Source organism: Salvelinus alpinus, chromosome 24 (genome assembly GCF_045679555.1).
Source record: "Salvelinus alpinus chromosome 24, SLU_Salpinus.1, whole genome shotgun sequence".
In the NCBI taxonomy this organism is placed as follows: Eukaryota; Metazoa; Chordata; class Actinopteri; order Salmoniformes; family Salmonidae; genus Salvelinus; species Salvelinus alpinus.
In genome coordinates this window covers 39,711,813-39,734,645 of record NC_092109.1, presented here as the reverse complement: position 1 = coordinate 39,734,645, position 22,833 = coordinate 39,711,813, and the positions used below count along the sequence as shown (strand labels likewise).

At 43.5% G+C, this 22,833-nt stretch overlaps 1 protein-coding gene across 1 annotated transcript in view; it reads right to left on the bottom strand.

Moving 5' to 3' along the window:
* ubl3a (ubiquitin-like 3a) overlaps positions 1 to 21,794 on the bottom strand; it is a 46,597-nt gene extending 24,803 nt beyond the window's left edge. The window contains exon 1 of the mRNA XM_071364875.1: positions 21,093 to 21,794. Coding sequence (XP_071220976.1) covers positions 21,093 to 21,119 — 27 coding nt within the window. The 5' untranslated portion in view covers positions 21,120 to 21,794. The remainder of the gene's footprint in view (positions 1 to 21,092) is intronic.
* Positions 21,795 to 22,833: the final 1,039 nt, after the last annotated feature.

Sequence of the window (22,833 nt, the reverse complement as noted above, 5' to 3'; positions counted from 1 at the left end):
TTGACCATGAGGACAGACAGGATATCCAATATTTGACCATGAGGACAGACAGGATATGACTATTTGACCATGAAGACAGACAGGATATCAATATTTAACCATGCTAGAAAGGACTGATATAAATAAGATTGTAACCACAAACCCCAGTGCTCTGATCCTATACGTCGAGAAGCGCTATAGAAATCCAATCAATCAATCAGGTAATCCTTAATCTTGCTGTGATCTACATTAAGAACATGTGCCTAGTATAGTCTGCTCTGCTGCAGTCTAGTCAGATACACTACTGGCTGAAGAAACAGTCACACACACACACATCCACAGAGTGTGTGTTTTCTGTTTGTGTTTCCTGTTTTGCAACACTCCATGTATTAATGATGAGCTGGATTAAAAACCCTCAGTCATTTTGGTCCAGAATGAGGAAGTGTTCACACACACACACACACGTGCACGCACACACATACATATATGGACACATCCTGAGAATTAGTCCAAGTCTTCTCTGGTCATACAGATACACATTATTCCCAGTTGGAGGAAGGTTGTGTAGACTTCTGCACGCGACGATGACAAATGTGTGCAAGAATGCATGAAGGCTCTCTCTCCCTGCTCCATCGGCCTCTCTCACTCTACCCTCTCTCTCTGCTCTTTCTACCCGCTCCATCGGCCTCTCCCTCTACCCTCTCCCCTCTACTCTCTCCCCTCTCCATCGGCCTCTCCCTCTACCCTCTCCCCTCTACTCTCTCCCCTCTCCATCGGCCTCTCCCTCTCCCCTCTCCCTCTACCCTCTCCATCGGCCTCTCCCTCTACCCTCTCCATCGGCCTCTCCCTCTCCCCTCTCCCTCTCCCTTCTCCATTGGCCTCTCCCTCTCCATCGGCCTCTCTCTCTGTCCTCTCCATCGGCCTCTCTCTCTGTCCTCTCCATCTGCCCTCTCCATCGGCCTCTCTCTCTGTCCTCTCCATCGGCCTCTCCATCGGCCTCTCTCTCTCTGTATCTCTACCTCTGCATCCCCCTCTCTACCGCCAACCCTGTTTCTCTTCCATTCTGTTTCTTGGTTTCTCTCTCTCATCATATCCCTACCTCTCGCTCTCATTCTCTGCCTCGGTTCTGACATCTGTCCTCCAACCTCTCTGTCTCCTTCCTGCTCTTTCTATATCTGTCTATCTTCTGACATCTCTGTCTATCTTCTGACATCTCTGTCTATCTTCTGACATCTCTGTCTTCCACCCTCTCTCTATATATATATATCTGCCTATCTTCTGACATCTGTCTTCCACCCTCTCTCTATATATACAGTGGGGAGAACAAGTATTTGATACACTGCCGATTTTGCAGGTTTTCCTACTTACAAAGCATGTAGAGGTCTGTAATATTTATCATAGGTACACTTCAACTGTGAGAGACGGAATTTAAAACAAAAATCCAGAAAATCACATTGTATGATTTTTAAGTAATTAATTTGCATTTTATTGCATGACATAAGTATTTGATACATCAGAAAAGCAGAACTTAATATTTGGTACAGAAACCTTTGTTTGCAATTACAGAGATCATACGTTTCCTGGAGTTCTTGACCAGGTTTGCACACACTGCAGCAGGGATTTTGTCCCACTCCTCCATAGACCTTCTCCAGATCCTTCAGGTTTCGGGGCTGTCGCTGGGCAATACGGACTTTCAGCGCCCTCCAAAGATTTTCTATTGGGTTCAGGTCTGGAGACTGGCTAGGCCACTCCAGGACCTTGAGATGCTTCTTACGGAGCCACTCCTTAGTTTCCCTGGCTGTGTGTTTCGGGTCGTTGTCATGCTGGAAGACCCAGCCACGACCCATCTTCAATGCTCTTACTGAGGGAAGGAGGTTGTTGGCCAAGATCTCGCGATACATGGCCCCATCCATCCTCCCCTCAATACGCTCAATACGGTGCAGTCATCCTGTCCCCTTTGCAGAAAAGCATCCCCAAAGAATGATGTTTCCACCTCCATGCTTCACGGTTGGGATGGTGTTCTTGGGGTTGTACTCATCCTTCTTCTTCCTCCAAACACGTCGAGTGGAGTTTAGACCAAAAACCTCAATTTTTGTCTCATCAGACCACATGACCTTCTCCCATTCTTCCTCTGGATCATCCAGATGGTCATTGGCAAACTTCAGACGGGCCTGGACATGCCCTGGCTTGAGCAGGGGGACCTTGCGTGCGCTGCAGTATTTTAATCCATGACGGCATAGTGTGTTACTAATGGTTTTCTTTGAGACTGTGGTCCCAGCTCTCTTCAGGTCATTGACCAGGTCCTGCCGTGTAGTTCTGGGCTGATCCCTCACCTTCCTCATGATCATTGATGCCCCACGAGGTGAGATCTTGCATGGAGCCCCAGACCGAGGATGATTGACCGTCATCTTGAACTTCTTCCATTTTCTAATAATTGCGCCAACAGTTGTTGCCTTCTCACCAAGCTGCTTGCTTATTGTCCTGTAGCCCATCCCAGCCTTGTGCAGGTCTACAATTTTATCCCTGATGTCCTTACACAGCTCTCTGGTCTTGGCCATTGTGGAGAGGTTGGAGTCTGTTTGATTGAGTGTGTGGACAGGTGTCTTTTATACAGGTAACGAGTTCAAACAGGTGCAGTTAATACAGGTAATGAGTGGAGAACAGGAGGGCTTCTTAAAGAAAAACTAACAGGTCTGTGAGAGCCGGAATTCTTACTGGTTGGAAGGTGATCAAATACTTATGTCTTGCAATAAAATGCAAATTAATTACTTAAAAATCATACAATGTGATTTTCTAGATTTTTGTTTTAGATTCCGTCTCTCACAGTTGAAGTGTACCTATGATAAAAATTACAGACCTCTACATGCTTTGTAAGTAGGAAAACCTGCAAAATCGGCAGTGTATCAAATACTTGTTCTCCCCACTGTATATATCTGCCTATCTTCTGACATCTCTGTCTTCCTGGTCTCTCCATATCTTTCTCCTCTCCTTCCTTGTTTTCTTGATTCCCTCATGTCATTACAGCTCCATCTTACCTTCCCATGTTCTGTTTCCCTGTATTTTCTATCAAAATCTTCAGTGTACCTATAAGTAACGTTCATTTACATTGACATTTTAGTCATTTAGCAGACACTCCTATCCAGAGCGACTTACAGTAGTGAGTGGATACATTTTCACATAACCAAGCCGCAATGCTACCTGAAGGTATGACTGCCTGTTAAGGGATAGAGGCCATGGGTTAGGTATAGTGGTTGGAAGTTAGGATTAAGGTTACAGCTCAGGGGTTAGAGGTTGGGGTTGTATCAGTCTTGATCCTGTTTAGGAGGTTAAAGATGTCTGGCGTGAACCTCGGCTGACTGCTCTACTGTTTAACCCAACTGTCTGTACCAACCTCAAGGTCTTCTGTTGATCAGTGAACTCCAATGACTGACCTCGTTAAAACATGAGAATGCCATGTACTGTCCTTTTTAAATGGTACAGTTTATTTAATCTATACAGGACATTGTGTAACAATGTAATCCAATAAGCATCATATCGTTGTTGGTGTCTGTGTTCCAAAAGCCATGTGTATGTCTGTCTCTGTGTCTACACTAGACGTACTGTCTTTCATACAGACAGGCAGGCTTTCATACAGCACAGACACACAGGCAGGCAGGCTTGTCTGTCTGTCTGAAAGCCTGTGTGTCTGCTGCTAATCTAATTTCCCCTTCTCTAGATCAATATCGTATTCATTTCAGAATATGATTAAATTCAATGTCATCTACTGGATTACAACATTACTGGTCTGGTCTCTAAAGCCATAGTGATGCATTTCCCTCTGCCTCCGTCTGTCCCTCTGCCTCCCTCCGTCTGTCCCTCTGCCTCCCTCCGTCTGTCCCTCTGCCTCCCTCCGTCTGTCCCTCTGCCTCCCTCTCCCTCCCTCCCTGCCTCCCTCCGTCTGTCCCTCTGCCTCCCTCCGTCTGTCCCTCTGCCTCCCTCCGTCTGTCCCTCTGCCTCCCTCTCCCTCCGTCTGTCCCTCTGCCTCCCTCCGTCTGTCCCTCTGCCTCCCTCCGTCTGTCCCTCTGCCTCCCTCTCCCTCCGTCTGTCCCTCTGCCTCCCTCCGTCTGTCCCTCTGCCTCCCTCCGTCTGTCCCTCTGCCTCCCTCTCCCTCCGTCTGTTCCTCTGCCTCCCTCCATCTGTCCCTCTGCCTCCCTCCGTCTGTCCCTCTGCCTCCCTCTCCCTCCGTCTGTTCCTCTGCCTCCCTCCGTCTGTCCCTCTGCCTCCCTCCGTCTGTCCCTCTGCCTCCCTCTCCCTCCGTCTGTCCCTCTGCCTCCCTCTCCCTCCGTCTGTTCCTCTGCCTCCCTCTCCCTCCGTCTGTTCCTCTGCCTCCCTCTCCCTCCGTCTGTTCCTCTGCCTCCCTCTCCCTCCGTCTGTCCCTCTGCCTCCCTCTCCCTCCCTCCGTCTGTCCCTCTCCCCCCTCTCTTCGTTATTCACTGTGTATTTATTCCTTATGTCATTAATTATATTTTTTATTGTATTCTTTATCTTATCTTTAACTCTATTAACTCTTGAAAAGGCCGTAAGTCAGCATTTCACTGTTAGTCTACGAAGCATGTGAAAAAAAAAAAAATTTGATTAGATTTTGTGGTGAATGTAATTCTCTCCCCCTCGCTCCCTCCCCCCCTCTTTTTCAGCTGTAGTGAATGTATTCTCTCTCTCTCTTCAGTAGCTGTAGTGGTGATGTAACCGGGCTCCTCTCTCTCAGGACAGAGCTGTTGGATGGAAACTGTTCCCAGCTGAAAGGTTTATTTCTTAAACCAATCCATCACTTCCTTTCTCTTTAACCCCTACTATGCCAATCCATCACTTCCTTTCTCTTTAACCCCTACTATGCCAATCCATCACTTCCTTTCTCTTTAACCCCTACTATGCCAATCCATCACTTCCTCTCTCTTTAACCCCTACTATGCCAATCCATCACTTCCTCTCTCTTTAACCCCTACTATGCCAATCCATCACTTCCTTTCTCTTTAACCCCTACTATGCCAATCCATCACTTCCTCTCTCTTTAACCCCTACTATGCCAATCCATCACTTCCTTTCTCTTTAACCCCTACTATGCCAATCCATCACTTCCTCTCTCTTTAACCCCTACTATGCCAATCCATCACTTCCTTTCTCTTTAACCCCTACTATGCCAATCCATCACTTCCTTTCTCTTTAACCCCTACTATGCCAATCCATCACTTCCTCTCTCTTTAACCCCTACTATGCCAATCCATCACTTCCTTTCTCTTTAACCCCTACTATGCCAATCCATCACTTCCTTTCTCTTTAACCCCTACTATGCCAATCCATCACTTCCTTTCTCTTTAACCCCTACTATGCCAATCCATCACTTCCTTTCTCTTTAACCCCTACTATGCCAATCCATCACTTCCTTTCTCTTTAACCCCTACTATGCCAATCCATCACTTCCTTTCTCTTTAACCCATACTATGCCAATCCCCACTTCCTCTCTCTTTAACCCATATTATGCCAATCCCTCTCTTTGACCCATACTATGCCAATCCCTCACTTCCTCTCTCTTTAACCCATACTATGCCAATCCCTCTCTTTAAACCATACTATGCCAATCCCTCACTTCCTCTCTCTTTAACCCCTACTATGCCAATCCATCACTTCCTTTCTCTTTAACCCCTACTATGCCAATCCATCACTTCCTTTCTCTTTAACCCCTACTATGCCAATCCATCACTTCCTTTCTCTTTAACCCCTACTATGCCAATCCATCACTTCCTTTCTCTTTAACCCCTACTATGCCAATCCATCACTTCCTTTCTCTTTAACCCATACTATGCCAATCCCCACTTCCTCTCTCTTTAACCCATATTATGCCAAACCCTCTCTTTGACCCATACTATGCCAATCCCTCACTTCCTCTCTCTTTAACCCATACTATGCCAATCCCTCTCTTTAAACCATACTATGCCAATCCCTCACTTCCTCTCTCTTTAACCCCTACTATGCCAACCCCTCACTTCCTCTCTCTTTAACCCCTACTATGCCAACCCCTCACTGCCTCACTCTTTAACCCATACTATGCCAATCCCTCTCTTTAACCCATACTATGCCAATCCCTCTCTTTAAACCCTACTATGCCAATCCCTAACTTCCTCTCTCTTTAACCCCTACTATGCCAATCCCTACACTGCCTCTGTCCCCTACACTGCCTCTGTCCCCTCTTCTCAAATACACTGTGATTTTACTGTGGTCTGAGAGAGGTGTTAGTGGGCTGACTGTGAAGGCTCTGAGAGGAACTGGGTTGAGGTCGGTGATAAATTAGTCTCTCGCTCGCTCTCTCTCTTCACCCACACATAAAAGTGCATTCGGGAAGTATTCCGAACCCGTGACTTTTTCCACATTTTGTTACGTTATAGCCTTATTATCAAATTGATTAAATCGTTTTTTTCCCTTCATTAATCTTCACAAAATACCCCATAATGACAAAGGAAAAGACAGGTTTTTAGAAATTGCATCAAATTTATTTAAAATTTTAAAACTAAAATATCACATTTACATAAGTATTCAGACCATTTACTCAGTACTTTGTTGAACAACATTTGGCAGCGATTACAGCCTCGAGTCTTCTTGGGTATGACACTACAAGCTGGGCACACCTGTATTTTGGGGAGTTTCTCCCATGTATCTCTGCAGATCCTCTCAAGCTCTGTCAGGTTGGATGGACAGCTATTTTAAAGTCTCTCCAGAGATGTTTGATCAGGGTCAAGAAGTCCGAGCTCTGGCTGGGCCACTCAAGGACATTGAGACTTGTCCCGAAGCCAGTCGGAGGTCCTGCGTGCTCTGAAGCAGGTTTTCATCAAGGATCTCTCTGTACGTTGCTCTGTTCATCTTTCCTTCGATCCTGACTAGTCTCCCAGTCCCTGCCGCTTAACAACATTCCCACAGCATGATGCTGCGACCACCATGCTTCACAGTAAGGATGGTGCCAGGTTTCCTCCAGCTGTGACCCTTGGAATTCAGGCCAAAGAGTTCAATCTTGGTTTCATCAGACCAAAGAATCTTGTTTCTCATGTTCTGAGAGTCCTTTAGGTGCCTTTTGGCAAACTCCAAGCGTGCTGTCGTGTGCCTTTTACAGAGGAGTGGCTTCTGTCTGGCCACTCTACCATAAAGGCTTGATTGGTGATGTGCTGCAGAGATGGTTGTTCTTCTGGAAGCTTCTCCCATCTCCACAGAGGAACTCTGGAGCTCTGTCAGAGTGACCATTGGGTTCTTGGTCACCTCCCTGACCAAGGCCCTTCACCTCGATTGCTCAGTTTGGCCGGGCGGCCAGCTCTAGGAAGAGTCTTGGTGGTTACAAACTTCTTCCATTTAATAATGATGGAGGATGTGTTCTTGGGGAACTTCAATGCTGCAGAATTTTTATACTTTTCCCCAGATCTGTGCCTCGACAATCTATACAGATAATTCCTTCGATCTCATGGCTTGGTTGTTGCTCTGACATTTATTGACAGGTGTGTGCAATTCAAAATCATGTCCAATCAATTGAGTTTAAACACAGGTGGACTCCAATGAAGTTGTAGAAACATCTCAAGGATGATCAACGGAAACAGGGTGCACCTGAACTCAATTTTCAGTCTCATTGCAAAAGGTCTGAATACTTATGTAAATAAGGTATTTGATTTTCATTTTTAATCCATTTGTAGAAATGTTTAAAAACCTGTTTTCAATTTGTCATTATGGAGTTTTGTGTGAAGATCGATGAGGGAAAAAAAGTAGTTTAATCTATTGTAGAATAAGGCTGTAATGCAACAAAATGTGGGAAAAGTCAAGGGGTCTGAATACCTTCCTAATGCACTATGTATATGTATGTTGTGTTAGCTAATCCAAGTTCATTATTTTAAAAGGCTAATTGATTATTAGAAAATCCTTTTGCAATTATGTTAGCACTGCTGAAAACTGTTGTTCTAATTAAAGAAGCAATAAAACTGCCCTTCTTTAGACTAGTTGAGTATCTGGAGCGTCAGCATTTGTGGGTTTGATTACAGGCTCAAAATGGTCAAAAACAAATAACTTTCTTCTGAAACTCGTCAGTCTATTCTTGTTCTGAGAAATGAAGGCTATTCCATGCGAGAAATTGCCAAGAAACTGAAGATCACATACCACGCTGTGTACTACTCCCTTCACAGAACAGCACAAACTGGCTCTAACCAGAACAGAGAGAGGAGTGGAAGGCCCCGGTGCACAACTGAGCAAGAGGACAAATGCATTAGAGTGTCTAGTTTGAGAAACAGACGCCTCATAAGGCCTCAACTGGCAACTTCATTAAATAGTACCTGCAAAACACCAGTCTCAACGTCAACAATGAAGAGGCGATAACGGGATGCTGGCCTACACCATTCCCTCTTTCCATTTCCTTGTCTATTCTCTGGAGTTAGTCCTCCCAGAGATATACCAGAGCCTTGTTCCTTTGTGAGCCTTGTCCCTTTGAGCCTTGTCCCTTTGTGTATACCAGAGCCTTGCCCCTTTGAGCCTTGTCCCTTTGTGTATACCAGAGCCTTGTCCCTTTCCTTCCTCACGGTGCTGGGTCAGAGCTCCACTTCCTGGTTTGTCTCACAGTGACAGCATTCTGAACAGGTCAGACAGGTTACAGCTGGTTTCATAATACATACACCTATTTAACACCTACCTGTCTCTCTTCTTGTCTTCCTAACACATACACCTGTCTGTAAGGTTAAGCTGAACAAACATGGCCAAAAGGGTCTTATAACGAACTGGGTTTATTAGTAATAAAAAAATATATATACATAAAAAATATATATACATACACATACAGTTAAAGTCGAGAGTTTACATACACCTTAGCCAAATACATTTAAACTCAGTTTTTCACAATTCCTGACATTTAACCATAGTAAAAATTCCCTGTCTTAGGTCAGTTAGGATCACCACTTAATTTTAAGAATGTGAAATGTCAGAATAATAGTAGAGAGAATGATTTATTCCAGCTTTTATTTCTTTCATCACATTCCCAGTGGGTCAGAAGTTTACATACACTCAATTAGAATTTGGTAGCATTGCCTCTAAATTGTTTAACTTGGGTCAAACATTTCAGGTAGCCTTCCACAAGCTTCCCACTAAAAGTTGGGTGAATTTTGGCCCATTCCTCCTGACAGAGCTGGTGTAACTGAGTCAGGTTTGTAGGCCTCCTTTCTCGCACAAACTTTTAAAGTTCTGTCCACAAATCTTCCATAGGATTGAGGTCAGGGCTTTGTGTTGGCCACTCCAATACCTTGACTTTGATGTCCTTAAGCCATTTTGCAACACCTTTGGAAGTATGCTTGGGATCATTGTCCATTTGGAAAACCCATTTGCGACCAAGCTTTACCTTCCTGATTGATGTCTTGAGATGTTGCTTCAATATAGCCACATCATTTCCCTGCCTCATGATGCTATCTATTTTGTGAAGTGCACCAGTCCCTCTTGGAGCAAATCACCCGCACAACATGATGCTGCCACCCCCGTGCTTCACGGTTGGGATGGTGTTCTTCGGCTTGCAAGCGTCCCCCTTTTTCCTCCAAACCTAACGATGGTCATTATGGCCAAACAGTACTATTTTTGTTTCATCAGACCAGAGGACATTTCTCCAAAAAGTACGATCTTTGTCCCCATGTGCAGTTGCAAACCGTAGTCTGGCTTTTTTATGGCGGTTTTGGAGTAGTGGCTTTTTCCTTGCCGAGTGGCCTTTCAGGTTATGTCAATATTGGACTCGTTTTACAGTGGATATAGATACTTTTGTACCTGTTTCCTCCAGCATCTTCAAAAGGTCCTTTGCTGTTGTTCTGGGATTGATTTGCACTTTTCGCACCAAAGTACGTTCATCTCTAGGAGACAGAACACGTCTCCTTCCTGAGCGGTATGACGGCTGCGTGGTCCCATGGTGTTTATACTTGCGTACTACTGTTTGTACAGATGAACGTGGTACCTGCAGGCATTTGGAAATGGCTCCCAAGGATGAACCAGAGTTGTGAAGGTCCACAATCTTTTTTTCCTGAGGTCTTGGCTGATTTCTTTTGATTTTCCCATGATGTCAAGCAAAGAGGCACTGAGTTTGAAAGTAGGCCTTGAAATACATCCACAGGTACTCCTCCAATTGACTCAAATTATGTCAATTAGCCTTTCAGAAGCTTCTAAAGCCATGACATAATTTTCTGGAATTTTCCAAGCTGTTTAAAGGCACAGTCAGCTTAGTGTATGATAACTTCTGACCCACTGGAATTGTGATACAGTGAATTATAAGTGAAATAATCTGTCTGTAAACAATTGTTGGAAAAATTACTTGTCATGCACAGAGTAGATGTCCTAACCAACTTGCCAAAACTATAGTTTGTTAACAAGTAATTTATGGAGTTGTTGAAAAACAAGTTTTAATGACTCCAACCTAAGTGTATGTAAACTTCCGACTTCACATATATATATATATATACACATGTAACGGATGTGAAATGGCTAGCTAGTTAGCGGGTACGCGCTACTAGCGTTTCAATCAGTTACGTCACTTGCTCTGAAACCTAGAAGTAGTGTTGCCCCTTGCTCTGCAAGGGCCGCGGCTTTTGTGGAGCGATGGGTAACGACGCTTCGTGGGCGACTGTTGTTGATGTGTGCAGAAGGTCCCTGGTTCGCGCCCGTGTCGGGGCGAGGGGACGGTCTAAAGTTATACTGTTACATTGATGCTGTTGACCCGGATCACTGGTTGCTGCGGAAAAGGAGGAGGTCGAAAGGGGGGTGAGTGTAACGGATGTGAAATGGCTAGCCAGTTAGCGGTGGTGCGCGCTACTAGCATTTCAATCAGTTACGTAACTTGCTCTGAGACTTAAGTAGGGTTGCCCCTTGCTCTGCAAGGGCCGCGGCCTTTGTGGAGCGATGGGTAACGACGCTTCGTGGGTGACTGTTGTTGATGTGTGCAGAGGGTCCCTGGTTCGCGCCCGAGGTCGGGGCGAGGGGACGGTCTAAAGTTATACTGTTACATTGATGCTGTTGACCCGGATCACTGGTTGCTGCGGAAAAGGAGGAGGTTGAAAGGGGGGTGAGTGTAACGGATGTGAAATGGCTAGCTAGTTAGCGGGTACGCGCTACTAGCGTTTCAATCAGTTACGTCACTTGCTCTGAAACCTAGAAGTAGTGTTGCACCTTGCTCTGCAAGGGCCGTGGCCTTTGTGGAGCGATGGGTAACGATGCTTCGTGGGCGACCGTTGTTGATGTGTGCAGAAGGTCCCTGGTTCGCGCCCGTTTCGGGGCGAGGGGACGGTTTAAAGTTATACTGTTACACACACACACGAGTAAAGTGTTGTCAGAACTATTCACACTCCAGCCACGTACATACACACCAGTGGTGGTCTATTCCGTAACTGTTACATAAGTGATTGATTGATTATATGTTTGTACCAATGAGCTTTATCTGGACATCTATATCTCTTAATGAACTAGCCTATTCCCCCGTAGTCCATACAGCCATGTCTACACGTGACACGACATCATCAAACTGACGCAGTACATCCTTTATCCTGGGAATGACATTGTCAACCTACATGACGTTTTGTAGTCATCATTTAGTCAGAGCAGCACTAGTTCTGAGACAGCTAAGGAATGACTGCAAGGCTCTTTCCCCTCCTTCTGTGTGTGTGTGTGTGTGTGTGTGTGTGTGTGTGTGTGTGTGTGTGTGTGTGTGTGTGTGTGTGTGTGTGTGTGTGTGTGTGTGTGTGTGTGTGTGTGTGTGTGTCAATTCCACGCTAACTGAATTACGCTTTGACTCAGATTTCTCACTTTAAAATGTATGTCAAAAACCATTGATTTCAAAGTTTAACAAACCATACATCTCCATGCACAAAGACTGATTTGAACAATTTACACAGAATATTTCCCAAAAACACATTTACTGGAGAGTTTGGTAACAGAATTACGGTAAACAGAATTACGGTAAAATCTCCCTCAGGTTTTAATGCGACCTCGTTTTCCTGTAACTCAGTTAAACATCTGCTCATGAATGAAGATTCAAAAGATGTCTGCAGAAAGACTGGGGTGTCAGCTATGACTTTACACCTTGACTTTGAAAACATACATTTTGATTATTGAACTACAGTAAGTGAAGTGGATTTACATCCGGTAACAGAATGATGATAACAGAATTACATCCTGGGTCCCTGATCTGTACTATACAGAAATGCATAATTATGGATAGAAATGTCATTCTCTTCATGGTGATGTACCCTGAATAGGTTCACAAAGGTGGAAATATGCAATATTCTTCTTTTGTATATTTGGGTATTATTCAACACACTGGCTATTAATTGTAACAAGCCCCGCCACCAAACAAGACCACATTTTGGTTGGTCAGGAACAGACCAAATCTGAACCAATCACAGACGCCTATGTTTCACAAGTTTGGACATCACAGTACCGCACAGTACATTAGAGTAGAGTACAGTAGACGTTTTGAGTACAGTAAAGCACAGCACCCTTCTCTACAGCACCGTTCTCTACAGCACCCTTCTCTACAGTACTGTCCGAAGCATAGAAGCATAGAAGCACTTGTGAAGCATAGACGTCTATGATTGGTTCAGATTTGGTCCAGCCAGGGCGGACTGACCAAAATTACCAAACTACTTTTCAACGTCCATGGACGTCCGGTGTCAGTCGGTGCTTGTTACAGTAAATGCAAAGACGGTAGGTGTCATGTTAGGTGTCTGTCGGACGCGGGCGAGGTGACATTAAATGGAGACAGAGATGAGAGAGAGAGAGCGACTGAGAGGAAAGTGAGGGGGAGGGAGGGGTTGTCCAGACCGTTTTCATAGTCTTGCTTTGACCACCATGTGACAGAAAGAGAATTTTAAAAATGAGCTGAACATTAACAGTATACCAGTGGAAGAGAGGACAGTAGTACTGAACATTAACAGTATGTCAGTGGAAGGGAGGACAGTAACACTGAACATTAACAGTATGTTAGTGGGAGGACAGTAACACTGAACATTAACAGTATGTTAGTGGGAGGACAGTAACACTGAACATTAACAGTATGTTAGTGGGAGGACAGTAGTACTGAACATTAACAGTATGTTAGTGGAAGAGAGGACAGTAACACTGAACATTAACAGTATGTTAGTGGGAGGACAGTAACACTGAACATTAACAGTATGTTAGTGGGAGGACAGTAACACTGAACATTAACAGTATGTTAGTGGGAGGACAGTAGTACTGAACATTAACAGTATACCAGTGGAAGAGAGGACAGTAACACTGAACATTAACAGTATACCAGTGTAAGAGAGGACAGTAGTACTGAACATTAACAGTATACCAGTGGAAGGAGGACAGTAGTACTGAACATTAACAGTATGTCAGTGGAAGAGAGGACAGTAGTACTGAACATTAACAGTATGTCAGTGGAAGAGAGGACAGTAACACTGAACATTAACAGTATGTTAGTGGGAGGACAGTAGTACTGAACATTAACAGTATGTTAGTGGGAGGACAGTAGTACTGAACATTAACAGTATACCAGTGGAAGAGAGGACAGTAACACTGAACATTAACAGTATGTTAGTGGGAGGACAGTAGTACTGAACATTAACAGTATGTCAGTGGAAGAGAGGACAGTAGTACTGAACATTAACAGTATGTCAGTGGAAGGAGGATGGTAGTACTGAACATTAACAGTATGCCAGTGGAAGAGAGGACAGTAATACTGAACATTAACAGTATGCCAGTGGAAGAGAGGACAGTAGTACTGAACATTAACAGTATGCCAGTGGAAGGAGGACAGCAGTACTGAACATTAACAGTATGTCAGTGGAAGGGAGGACAGTAGTACTGAACATTAACAGTATGCCAGTGGAAGGGAGGACAGTAGTACTGAACATTAACAGTATGTCAGTGGAAGAGAGGACTGTAGTACTGAACATTAACAGTATGTCAGTGGAAGGAGGACAGTAGTACTGAACATTAACAGTATGTCAGTGGAAGGAGGACAGTAGTACTGAACATTAACAGTATGTCAGTGGAAGGAGGACAGTAGTACTGAACATTAACAGTATGTCAGTGGAAGGAGGACAGTAGTACTGAACATTAACAGTATGCCAGTGGAAGGGAGGACAGTAGTACTGAACATTAACAGTATGTCAGTGGAAGGAGGACAGTAGTACTGAACATTAACAGTATGTCAGTGGAAGGGAGGACAGTAGTACTGAACATTAACAGTATGCCAGTGGAAGAGAGGACAGTAGTACTGAACATTAACAGTATGTCAGTGGAAGGAGGACAGTAGTACTGAACATTAACAGTATGTCAGTGGAAGGAGGACAGTAGTACTGAACATTAACAGTATGTCAGTGGAAGGGAGGACTGTAGTACTGAACATTAACAGTATGTCAGTGGAAGGAGGACAGTAGTACTGAACATTAACAGTATGTCAGTGGAAGAGAGGACAGTAGTACTGAACATTAACAGTATGCCAGTGGAAGAGAGGACAGTAGTACTGAACATTAACAGTATGTCAGTGGAAGAGAGGACAGTAGTACTGAACATTAACAGTATGCCAGTGGAAGAAAGGACTGTAGTACTGAACATTAACAGTATGTCAGTTAAAGGACAGTAATACTGAACATTAACAGTATGCCAGTGGAAGAGAGGACAGTAGTACTGAACATTAACAGTATGCCAGTGGAAGAGAGGACAGTAGTACTGAACATTAACAGTATGTCAGTGGAAGAGAGGACAGTAGTACTGAACATTAACAGTATGCCAGTGGAAGAGAGGACAGTAGTACTGAACATTAACAGTATGTCAGTGGAAGGGAGGACAGTAGTACTGAACATTAACAGTATGTCAGTGAAGAGAGGACAGTAGCAGGTGGCCCAACTGTGGTTTGTGACTACTATGATTTTCCCATTGTAGCCAATTCAAAATATCAATAATTCCATTACTGATTTTGGTAACAGAATGAGTTTTAATCACTTAATAATTCATAAACAAAGTTGATAGAACTTTAAAAATACTATAATTAATTGATAGGTCTACCTTAACTTGTTCCTTCTGTGAACTTTCATTATCCTCTCTCCTCATGGGGGAGAGAAATTAGAAAAATGTCTTCAAGATATGTGGTAACAGAATTACAAGGCACAAGGCAATGTTTTTTAAACTTACAGAAGGCAAATCATTTCAGCAAAACTAAATATAAGTGTTGATATTAGTGTACAGGGGTCTTCAACATTACTGTGTGTTGATGTATTTTTAATACTGTTTAAGACTTGTTCTGGTAGATGTTTTCTCAGACCCCCTTTTCCATCTGTTTTGACTAGAAATCAAAGCTTATTCCAGAAATGTTTGTATGTAAAATTGTTGAAAGATGTCTTCATTTCAAAACAATATATAGACTTTTAGCTTTCATTTGATATGCGCCTATAAAAGTTCACATGTTGGTGCTCATGGGTCCTTTTAGATGGAAGTGCCCGGAACATGTGTGTGTGACTAATAGTGAGACAGGCTAGTGAGAGGTGATACAGGATGAGCTTTTCAACCACAAGGAACCCACTCCATCCCTCCTTCCTCCCTCTCTTTCACCCCCAGCCCACACACACCTATCACCTTTAACCCCTGCTATATCTAACTGTGTGTGGTAGCTAGAACAGAAGGCTATTCAACCTTTTGTGGAGTACGGAATGACCCAGTCCATTGTGACCATTCTAATTGATTCTACTTAATAACCTCACAATGGGCTCCTAAACTCAGTCCTTCTAGAACCTTAGAACACTGGAACAGAACACTGAGACACACACACACACACACACCCATTGTTATGACGTTCCTGCCCCACACCTCCACACTGCACAGGTGAGGACCACACAGTGATGAGACACCTTCTTGATTCCTCTGTGTGTTATCCACGCTCTCTCTTTATTTCCCCTCCTCTGTTCCTCCCTCCCTCCCCTTCCTCTCTTTTAACCAAACATCTCATTCTCTCTGGTTAAAAAAGTAGATGTTTTCATAGGCTTTATTCTAGTCTTCACCTCCAACTCTGACCCGCTCTCTCTCATCCAGCTGAACACTTATCGCTGCCACACACACACACACACACACACACACACACACACACACACACACACACACACACACACACACACACACACACACACACACACACACACACACACACACACTTGCCTATCAGACCTTTTCTTTACTATGACTGAATTACCGTACTTTATCAGGGAGACAGAGTGAGAGAGAGATTGTGAGAGTTCCTGGGGTAGTCAGCGTATTATAATTACTAGCCTATGGCAGACCTCCAAACCCTGGGCCTTCATACCTCGTCTATGTTTGGACAGGCCATAGCAGTCCTCATGTGGTATGAGGAAGAACGACACAAACACACACAGCCCCTCAGAGTTAGGCCACAGTCAGACACAATCCCAACTGAACTCATTATCCCAACATTATTACAACGTTAGCCTACCATGGCCTACGTGGAATAGTCCAGGAATCTAATGGACCAGCAGCGTTGCCTATCCAACATGACAGAGCTTGAGATGATCTGCAGAAAAGAATGGGAGAAACTCCCCAAATACAGGTGTGCCAAACTTGTAGCGTCATACCCAAGAAGACTCAAGGCTGTAATCGCTGCCAAAGGGTCTGAATAGTTTGGTAAATGTGTTTTGTCATTATGGGGTATTGGAATGAATGGAATTCTACAGTAATTCAATTCAATGTTTCAAGGATTAAAAAAAATTGTTGTAGTTGGGACACTAACATTAGTAAAAATTTAAAAATATACACTACCAGTCAAAAGTTTTACAACACCTACACATTCAAGGGTTTTCTTTATTTTTACTATTTTCGACATTGTAGAATAATAGTGAAGGCATCAAAACTATGAAATAACACATATGGAGTCATGTAGTAACCAAAAAATGTGTTAAACAATTCTAACTATATTTTAGATTTGAGATTCTTCAAAATAGCCACCCTTTGTCTTGATGACATCACTAACCCCACCCCCCTTCTAACTCTGACTCTATTGATAGCTACTTCATTGGGGAAAAATGTACTTTCCATGTCTGTGATTTATGGTTGTCCCACCTAGCGATCTTAAGATGAATGCACTAACTGTAAGTGGCTCTGGATAAGAGCGTCTGCTAAATGACTCACTAACTATACGTGTCTCTGGATAAGAGCGTCTGCTAAATGACTCACTAACTATACGTGTCTCTGGATAAGAGCGTCTGCTAAATGACTCACTAACTATAAGTGTCTCTGGATAAGAGCGTCTGCTAAATGACTCACTAACTATAAGTGTCTCTGGATAAGAGCGTCTGCTAAATGACTCACTAACTATACGTGTCTCTGGATAAGAGCGTCTGCTAAATGACTCACTAACTATACGTGTCTCTGGATAAGAGCGTCTGCTAAATGACTCACTAACTATAAGTGTCTCTGGATAAGAGCGTCTGCTAAATGACTCACTAACTATACGTGTCTCTGGATAAGAGCCTCTGCTAAATGACTCACTAACTATAAGTGTCTCTGGATAAGAGCGTCTGCTAAATGACTCACTAACTATACGTGTCTCTGGATAAGAGCGACTGCTAAATGACTCACTAACTATAAGTGTCTCTGGATAAGAGCGTCTGCTAAATGACTCACTAACTATACGTGTCTCTGGATAAGAGCGTCTGCTAAATGACTCACTAACTATAAGTGTCTCTGGATAAGAGCGTCTGCTAAATGACTCACTAACTATACGTGTCTCTGGATAAGAGCGTCTGCTAAATGACTCACTAACTATACGTGTCTCTGGATAAGAGCGTCTGCTAAATGACTCACTAACTGTAAGTGTCTCTGGATAAGAGCGTCTGCTAAATGACTCACTAACTATACGTGTCTCTGGATAAGAGCGTCTGCTAAATGACTCACTAACTATAAGTGTCTCTGGATAAGAGCGTCTGCTAAATGACTCACTAACTATACGTGTCTCTGGATAAGAGCGTCTGCTAAATGACTCGCTAACTATACGTGTCTCTGGATAAGAGCGTCTGCTAAATGACTCACTAACTATAAGTGTCTCTGGATAAGAGCGTCTGCTAAATGACTCACTAACTATACGTGTCTCTGGATAAGAGCGTCTGCTAAATGACTCACTAACTATACGTGTCTCTGGATAAGAGCGTCTGCTAAATGACTCACTAACTATAAGTGTCTCTGGATAAGAGCGTCTGCTAAATGACTCACTAACTATAAGTGTCTCTGGATAAGAGCGTCTGCTAAATGACTCACTAACTATACGTGTCTCTGGATAAGAGCCTCTGCTAAATGACTCACTAACTATAAGTGTCTCTGGATAAGAGCGTCTGCTAAATGACTCACTAACTATACGTGTCTCTGGATAAGAGCGTCTGCTAAATGACTCACATGTCAATGTCATATTATCGTGGCAGGGATCAAAGACAGGCAATAGAAAGAGTGAGATTGTACCGCCCATGTTGAGGCGAGGCAAGGAGAGGAGGAACTGGTCAATATGTGAGAATTTGTGTTATAAGACACTATCAGTTCAACTCCTCATCTTTGCTGACTGTAGCCCAGGTGCTCGAAGAAGACAGTTGTTGCCATCATTGTGATTTAATTTGGCAGGGGTCAGAGACAGTCAGTAGAGAGGAGGGTTGTGAACGAAGTTGGAATCTTTAACATTCAGAAAAATCCCTAACCGAAACACTTTGTTTGTTCTTTGTTTTTTCACCACTTAATTAAAATCACAGTGCAGTTATCACAAAACACAGCCTTTTCGGTGTTATAGTCGATAGGCTATAAAAGGCCTGGGAAAGTTGTGTAATTCAAATAAAACCAGAGAGGAAGAGGTGAACTTCAGACTACTTTGGTGAATTTGCAATGCATGCAAAACAAGACATTGCGAGATGCAGATTACCAAAACATGGCCTGCCTGCTCTGTCTCTTGGCTAATGATGCAAGTGTGTGTTCAGTCTCCGGTCTGTTGCGTGTAGAATATCCTAGCCTACTCATGGCACTGATGTCGCCAGGATACAGAGGTATCTTCGGGCCAGTCTTGCGAGCACGGGGTAGCCTACGCTTCATTTTAGCCTCATAATATGAAATTACAGTAGGCTACCAGTAGCCTTTATCCATGATCCTTTTCAGACATAATGGAATGGGGCCCCTTGATTGCACCTCGGCCTCGGCGTGTTTGTTTTTCTGTTTGTTAGGGTAGGCTTTTACACAAGACATTTTTAAATGCCAACACGAAACCTTCTCTGGAGATATGAATGGGCATTTTACTTGTCTGTAAAGGAATGAGGCTTCTGAAGCAGGACTAAAGTCCATCACTAGGCAACCAGAACTGTCAATCAAATGATCTTGATCTGCTGTGTGGCAGCCAGGACCATCTCTCCTTAAAAAAGTACTTTAAAGTTTGTTAAATACCGTGATTTTACCTAAACATTTAGTAGAAATAAAACATCTAGCTACCATACCATAAAAACACAGCATAAAAAACAACAGCAGTACATCAAATCAGCGACATTTATTGTTTTTAGGGAAAAATACAGAACATTTTATGCTGGAGCAGAATTCTACAGTCACTTTTTTTTATTGTCTGAAAAAGTTACTAATTTTTGCAATCAACATGTTACTGTAGCTGTGTTCTGTCTGTGAAGGGTTCTCTGTCTGTGATGGGTTCTCTGTCTGTGATGGGTTCTCTGTCTGTAAAGGGTTCTGTCTGTGATGGGTTCTGTCTGTGATGGGTTCTCTGTCTGTGAAGGGTTCTCTGTCTGTGAAGGGTTCTCTGTCTGTGAAGGGTTCTCTGTCTGTGAAGGGTTCTCTGTCTGTGATGGGTTCTCTGTCTGTGAAGGGTTCTCTGTCTGTGAAGGGTTCTCTGTCTGTGAAGGGTTCTCTGTCTGTGAAGGGTTCTCTGTCTGTGAAGGGTTCTCTGTCTGTGAAGGGTTCTCTGTCTGTAAAGAGTTCTATGTCTGTGAAGGGTTCTCTGTCTGTGAAGGGTTCTCTGTCTGTGAAGGGTTCTCTGTCTGTGAAGGGTTCTCTGTCTGTAAAGGGTTCTCTGTCTGTAAAGGGTTCTCTGTCTGTGAAGGGTTCTCTGTCTGTGATGGGTTCTCTGTCTGTGAAGGGTTCTCTGTCTGTGATGGGTTCTCTGTCTGTGAAGGGTTCTCTGTCTGTGAAGGGTTCACTGTCTGTGAAGGGTTCTCTGTCTGTGAAGGGTTCTCTGTCTGTGAAGGGTTCTCTGTCTGTGAAGGGTTCACTGTCTGTGAAGGGTTCACTGTCTGTAAATGGTTCTGTCTGTGAAGGGTTGCGGTAGATTGCCCGGCACTAGTGGTCATACATCATAATAGGACCATTATTCTGCATTGTAAATTGGTGTGAAATTGTATGATTTTTCTGATCAGTTTAACAGAAAAACTTTTTGCAAAATGGACACTTTCTCACATCCTTAGTAGAGAGAGTACTGCCCGTGTGGGGGCAGGGAGAGGACGAACAGATCATCAGGTGAGAATTTGGATGTGTTTTCCCTTCAAAATTCACCAGAAACAACCATTTCACAGCTATTTTTTATTTTATTATTCTCCTGGGGGGGGGGCGGAACAACGGAACCCATTAACCCTGACACCCCCCCCCACATACAACCCAAAGTTATGCCTTTGCCTATATGACTGAGGACTGCAAGGGCACCCCACACAGACAGCAGCTAAATGTAAACAGTAGCCCCACTGTGCCAAATGTTATAGCTACTGCTGCTATCTGTGCTTCTCGTCCTTTTCCTTATTTAATATCAAATATCGCTTAATCATTAACATTTAATTTAATTAAAAAATAAATGATAGCCATCTGACCAGCCAAAATAACATTATTTGATTGATTAATGTCGTTATCGAGTCATCTTCAAGTTGGTCTATTCTTCAGCCTGTAGACAGAGTTTAATCACACTAATAAGATAATGTATTATAGACCTATTCACAATATGAATATTCACAATATGAATTTGACGTTGGAGGTCACCGAACTGGTTACATTTTTCTTCTGAAACATTTGGCACAATTTCTCACCATGTCTGCCGGGGTAGAGCCCGTCATCTTTGGAATCCGCTCACCGTAGGGCTTCAACGAAGGAAATAATAGTATTTCCCCTATCGTCGTCTTTAAAATCTCGTAGACGGCAAATGATGAGTCTTTGATAATCAATTAAACGTCCAAAACACCAATTAAATCCCGCTAGTATCGATAGTCATCCTTTCAGAGTCACGAACGAATGTTGGAATGTATTTTTCTTCTATTTCACACAAAATAGACATTTACTCCCGTGTATTTTTTCGGTTAAAAAACAGGTTTTTAAAAACAGACTAGATGTGCTTATAGATTCGACCGGAGGCGACCCTCCGACCCCCCAAATATGTAAAAAGATCTGCCTTTATAAAAAGGTGCCTACGCCATAGGAAAATAAAATATATCGCGCTGTAACATCCGGACACGCCGATTTCGCTGTAAATCTGAACGGCTCTTCTGTTTCAAATGTAAAAAACGGAAAACTTCCACCGTTCTAAACGTTCAGTGGCGTTAAAATATCTCGCTCATACTCCGAAAAGCTGAGTTAAACCGTCGTTTTAGTCACAGACTGTGTCCCTGTCTCTCTTCCTCCCGTCTGACTGTCATACTGGCTCAGAAGAACATGGCGGCAGTTCACTTCACAGTAGGGAAAAAAAGCGCTGAACTGAAAAGAGAGAGAGAGAGAGGAGGGGGAGACTACTGTTGCGAGTTGGAAAGATAAAACGGTGTCGTTTGGTGGGGGAAAGCTTGCTTGCATAGGCCTCCGTGTCGAGAAAGGGGCGGAAAGTGGGGGGGGTTCTTTTCACGTGAATGAACACAGACACTCACACTCACACTCCCAGGGGGTTCGAGTCAAAATGACCCTAGACACACCAAGGTGACCAGTCTATAAAAAGACTAAAGATATCTACATGATTAAACAGAAGGTCATTCTTCACTGTGGCACTAAACTATGATTCATGCTTTACTAATAGGTTTACTCTAATTTGAATTAGATGAATCATGATGTTTAGGCAGCACCCATATTTTCTAACCTATTATATGAGTCATAAGGGTTAATTGTAATTAAATCACTGTAGTTGCCTGTATTCTTGCCTGGTACATTATAAATAATATAGTATTAATAATTGATATATTCATAAACGTATGTTTTTTGTTTGGAACATTGAAAAAAGTAAATTCATTATGATGAATAATATTCTAGCCCTATAACGCATGTCTGACGCTTAGGTCAGTGAGAGGTATAGAATATCTAAAAGATGTATCATTCCAGGCACAGTACGGTGGTTTTCCACCGATGGTTGAGGTCCTGGCTGGGGGAGAGCAGATCTGGGCCCGTATCTCTGGTTCTGAGAGCAGCCGGTAACTGGGAGGGTAAGAGAGGGGAGTGCCTGGGTTTAGGGGTTCATCTTGGAACAACGGTGAAAATTGTAAGTCAAGTAGGTAAAACCTTCAGACAGGGCCTGCCTGTGTGTGTGTGTCTGTGTGTGTCTGTGTGAGTGTGAGAGGGGCCCTCTGAACTCTTCAGCCTGTAAGCCAAGATTCTCAATACGTCAACAGATCAATTCAATTCAAAGGGGCTGAGATATGATGGGTGTGTGTGTGTGTGTGTGTGTGTGTGTGTGTGTGTGTGTGTGTGTGTGTGTGTGTGTGTGTGTGTGTGTGTGTGTGTGTGTGTGTGTGTGTGTGTGTGTGTGTGTGTGTGTGTGTGTGTGTGTGTGTGTGTGTGTGTGTGTGTGTGTGT